We start from the raw sequence: 4,907 nt of genomic DNA on the forward strand, positions 1-4,907 counted from the left end.
GGTGCGGTGCCCGGCAGAGGGCAGCGCCAGGCAGCGCTGGGTGAGCGTGGGGGCACGTCGGTGAGGGAGGTCGGTGGGTTTTCTCTTGACAGTTATAAAGAAAGAACAGCGTACTGTTTTTTATTTTTCCATGGTGGTGTCACTTGGAATGTGGTTTCCCTTACTTGCCCTCTCCCCCACCCATTTCCTCTGTCTTGTGAAACTGTGTAAAGTGAAAACTCAAGCAGTGACTGCTAGCCTTGCTCCTAACCTGCAAGGCCAGAAATACTGTATCAGCAAAAGGTTTTGCATGTATGAGAACAGTATCTGAAATCACTTCACTACTTATTTTTAAGCAAATACAACTGAGTGTTTCAAAGGCTTCCAGGCAGATGCTCTTGACTTACTTTGGTTTGTTATTTTTCCTTATGTGTAAGAAGTTGGTGCTTTTTTAAAAACTCTGTTGTGTGCATAATGTAATGAAATTCAGAACAAAAGACCCTGCTTTTGTGCATAAGATGTATTCCTTTTTATTCCCTCCTATTTCTACTTCTCCACTCGTACTTCTCTCATTCAGAACAGAAGAAGGGAAATGCAGGCCCAGTCTGTCTGGAATCCATCAACCCGGCACGCAGCCGGCAGCAGAGGGTGATTCTGCCTGTCCATTACCCAGGGCGAGTGCACAGAGCAAACCAGATAACAGCCTATCCCACTCGGACAAGCATGGACCCTCACGGAAACCCTATCACAGTGCTTACAGTTGAGCGACATGGTGAACAGAGCCTCTACCAAGCCCCGTCCCCAGCCTATATCCAAAGTTATCAGCCCGTTCATTTGGACCGTGCTTTGAACACGCATCACTGTAGCCTGGAACATCGGGCTTACTCGTCAGCTCACAACTTCCGAAGACCCAAGTTTGGTGGACGCAGCTTTTCCAAAGCAGCGTGTTTTTCCCAATATGAGACCATGTATCAGCACTACTACTTCCAAGGCCTTAGTTACCCTGAGCAAGATGGACAGCTTCCAGCTGGCATTTCCTCAAAGGGCCCTTCCCGTGCCTTTCAGCCTGGTAGCAGCATGCTTTTCCCCCCTGTGGTACATGTAGTGCCCTCATCGCGCTTGGAGAGTGGCAGCACCTCCAGCTTTAGCTGCTATCATGGTCATCGTTCAGTGTGCAGCGGGTATTTGGCTGACTGCCCTGGGAGTGACAGCAGCAGCAGCAGTTCCGGCCAGTGCCACTGTTCCTCCAGTGATTCCATGGTTGACTGCACTGAGGTCAGCAACCAGGGGGTATATGGGAGCTGCTCCACCTTCCGCAGCTCTTTAAGCAGTGACTATGACCCATACGTTTACCGCAGTAAGAGCCCTTGCCGAGGGGGTGAGGTTGGTGGTGCAAACAGGGGTGCAATTGTTCTCTTGGAGGGCCCTCACCAGGATGAGCTTCCAGCTTATGGTCACAGTCTGGTGGGTGCTGGCTGCCGGCCTGTGCCAGCTTCTTCCTCAGGGGACCAACTGTCTAATTGCAGCATGGATATGAACTATAGCAGTAATTCCTCACTAGAGCACAGGGATCCAAATGGCGCTACCTCAGAGGGAGGACATGATGCCACTGCTGGTGCTGCCTTGGATGTTAAAAGGAACTGGAAGAATCCAGAGACAGCAGGGCCGCCTATGGAGCAAGCATGCGCGTGCTGCTTTGAGCTCCAGCACCCTGCCCTGGAGCCAAGCAGTGGGACGCCTGACTGCAGCGCACTCTTCCTCAGTTCTCCGCTGTGGGGGACGTGTAGCCCAGGAACAGAACCTCAGTCAGGGAACAGCCCAGGCTTGTACAGTATTAACCCAGACCACTTGCGTAGGACAGATGGGGTGAAATATGAAGGCTTGCCCTGCTGCTTCTATGAAGAGAAGCAGGTAGCCTGTAGTAGTAACAGTGGCAGTGGAGGTGTTGACTGCTATACAGAAGACTATGCAGTGAATGTAAGAAAAGATGTTGTTAGCCTGTAGTAGTAACAGTGGCAGTGGAGGTGGTGGCTGCTATACAGAAGACTATGCAGTGAAGGTGCAGTACACTCTTCCCGATGACACCTTGCCCAGCTGCTGTAAGGGTGTATGTGATCTGGGTCAGCGCATTCCCATAATTCCAGAAGACAGAGACTGTGAGCTGATCCTACCTACAGAGTGCCAAGGGACCCACACAGGAGGCTGTAGTTCCTGGGATGGAACACCTGAGCTAGATACTTACCTGCACTGCCAAAGTGTAGGAGAGGTGCAGGATGAGAGGGAGGTGTGCTACGAGTCAACATCTTTCCTGCGGCAGAACTGCTCTCAGGAGGAGGAAGCTGAATGCTCTTTCCCAGTCCCACTCTGAATTCCCATGAGCTGACGATGACCATAAAGGCCACAGGTAATATGGCCTTTATTTTACTTTATTTACGATTTTTTTGATCACTCGCTACCTTTCTGTCCTAATGTATAAAATGCTGCCGGATTCCTAGGTACCTGCAGCCGTAAAGGTTACTGCCATCTTTTACATATCAGCAAGTTATTGTCTAATCCTTTGCCCCAAAGTGTTATTCTCTTGTTACCTGTGCTAATCTTGTCATAGCTGGAGGAATAGAAGGTGACAGTTTACTATCTAACCCTGTGAGAGCTTCTTTCATACTCATCCTGTGTGGAGAGGGAAAAAAGTGACTGCTGGTACCAGAGCCCCATTAGCTCTCCAACAGGGGCTCCCAGGAACACTGCGCCTGTCATGGCAGCGGAGGCAAGGAGCCTCAGTAGGCAAGGTGGAAGGGGACAGACAAGCTGAAGGATAAAAAAAAAATGAGTGAAGAACTTGGAATTTCTGTAGAAGAGTGTGTGGGAAGGGCTCTGCTGTGGACATAGACAAGGGGAACAAAGAACAATTCAGCGAGTGAACGGGGGAGTTCCTTCCTACCTTGCCAGGGCTGTTCTTGAGGGTGTTCACAGAACCGTAGGATACCTAGGTCAGAAGGGACCTCAGGCCATCATCTCGTCCAACTTCCTGCTCAAATCTCAGGGCCAGCTCTGAGATTAGACCAGGTTTATCCAGTCAGGCTCTGACAGCCTCCAGGGGTGTAGAGTGCTCTCCTTCTCTGGGCCCTTGTTCCCATGCCTGACTGCCCTCACAGTGGAAAGATTTTCCTTACACCCAGTCTGAACATCTCTTGTTTCAGATGAAGCTCCTTACCTCTTGTCCAGAATACATCACTGTGAAGACCCTGGCTCTGTTGTTGTGACAACCTGCATTTAGGTATTGCAGAGCTGCTCAGGGGTGCCCCTGCAGCCTTCTCTCCTGCAGGCTGAACAAGGCCCAGTCCCTCAGCTTCTTCTTACAGGATGAGTGCTCCAGCCCTCTGAGTATCTTGGCTCTCTGCTGAACTCGCTCCATTCAGTCAGTGTCTTGTTCTGGGGGCCCCAAAACTGGATGCAATATTCTAGATGCAATGTTCCTGAATTTTCTTTATCCTTCAGGTGCTGCATCTCATCCCTTGGAGAGAAGCCAAATCAGTGACTAGACCTGTTCAGATGATCCTGGATGGAGAAACAGAGCTTATCAGAGACTCCAAATTCTCATGGACTTTTTTTTTTTTGAGCTTTGACAAACACACAAAAGTGGTAATGTGGAGAAATCCCTCCCCACTTCCTCTTCCCCTGTCCAAATCAGCTTGATAGTCTGCTTTGTCTCTCTTGCCTGAAAACTTCAGGCCTTCATTTGTGTGCAGAGCCTGTGTGGGACATGGTGTGGAGCATTTCTGAACTCTAGTGCCAATTCTATATTAATGACAAAGTGTTATTTATATTTTCTTTTTAAAAGTGACCGTGATAATCAGCTCTTGCTGAGAGTAACACGGTGTGTTTAATAAGCCAGGCTATGTGTAGATGCTGTTATCTCCTACTTAAAGGAGTCCAGCCTTTGATAAGCTCAGGGCTACACCTGCCTTAGAAACCAGTTAGCACCTTGAAATATAGTAGTCCAGACGGATACAGCTGCTGGATGGATGCTCAGATACTGACTAAACCTAGTAGCAAATCCTAGTTGCCAGCAAGTTATGTTCGTGATGCTGGGAGAGGTAAAACATTGGACTGTCTCCTTTCTGCTCTGTCCTTCTCCCCCTTTCATGCTGCTCTGATGGTTTGGCTAGGAAGGGTCTCCCGCCGTTACGATTAGTTTTAACAGAGTGGGGGTAGAGAAACTGGTAGCTCAGAACCTTCTCATCCTCACTTCCTGCTAAACCATGGACCTCATTGTATCTTCTGACTGGTGAATAATGCTGGGGACCCCTCCCTCAAACAGATGCTAGAAGAAAGTGCTTAGAAAGGCGAATACCTTTATAGGTAGGGAAGCTTGCCTTCCACAGGAAGTTTTCCAGGCACCTGTAGCCCCTGTTGTGGCTACGAGGAATGCTGGCATAGGCAAGAAAGCAGAGTTTACAGGATGCTTGCGGCTTGGCTGGTTCATTTTGGAAACAGGTCGGAAGGTGTCTTGCTTCCTTACGAACTGCCAGCATGCCTCAGGCAAGCAGTGCTTGTCACCCTTGGTGCATGTGGTAAAGTGAGGGACTTGATTTAAGGATTATTTTCCTCTTTGCTGTGGTTGATGTAGCTTCCGTGGATCAATCTGTTTCAAAGGTTTCTTGGGCCCAGCCAGCTGTGCTTCGTTTTTGTCTTGTGTGCAGGGTGCTCTCTGTACCCCGTCAGCTTGGGCACATAACTTTTATTCTTGTTCTTGTACTAGTGGGGATGTTTGTTATCATGAGATAATACATGTCGTCACTTCTGATAGCAATTGTTTCCTGTGGAAACAGCAGCTTCTGAGTCAGAGGCTGCCATAGCATGGTTTAAATTGCCTGTCATGCTGCATGTGCCTGAGGACACAGTGTCATCCTGTCTGGTGTGTTCACAGC

At 49.1% G+C, this 4,907-nt stretch overlaps 1 protein-coding gene across 1 annotated transcript; it reads left to right on the plus strand.

Annotated features, from left to right (window-relative positions):
* Positions 1–556: 556 nt before the first annotated feature.
* On the plus strand, positions 557–3,518 carry ZNRF3 (zinc and ring finger 3; the record flags this gene model as incomplete). Its single annotated transcript, XM_010135204.1, is given in 4 exon segments — positions 557–1,921; positions 2,004–2,318; positions 2,321–2,383; positions 3,475–3,518. Coding segments are annotated over 4 exon segments (1,787 nt in total), but the record flags the coding sequence as incomplete, so codon positions are not given.
* Positions 3,519–4,907: the final 1,389 nt, after the last annotated feature.

The sequence above is a fragment of the Buceros rhinoceros genome, unplaced genomic scaffold, assembly GCF_000710305.1.
Source record: "Buceros rhinoceros silvestris isolate BGI_N320 unplaced genomic scaffold, ASM71030v1 scaffold25954, whole genome shotgun sequence".
Classification (NCBI taxonomy): Eukaryota; Metazoa; Chordata; class Aves; order Bucerotiformes; family Bucerotidae; genus Buceros; species Buceros rhinoceros.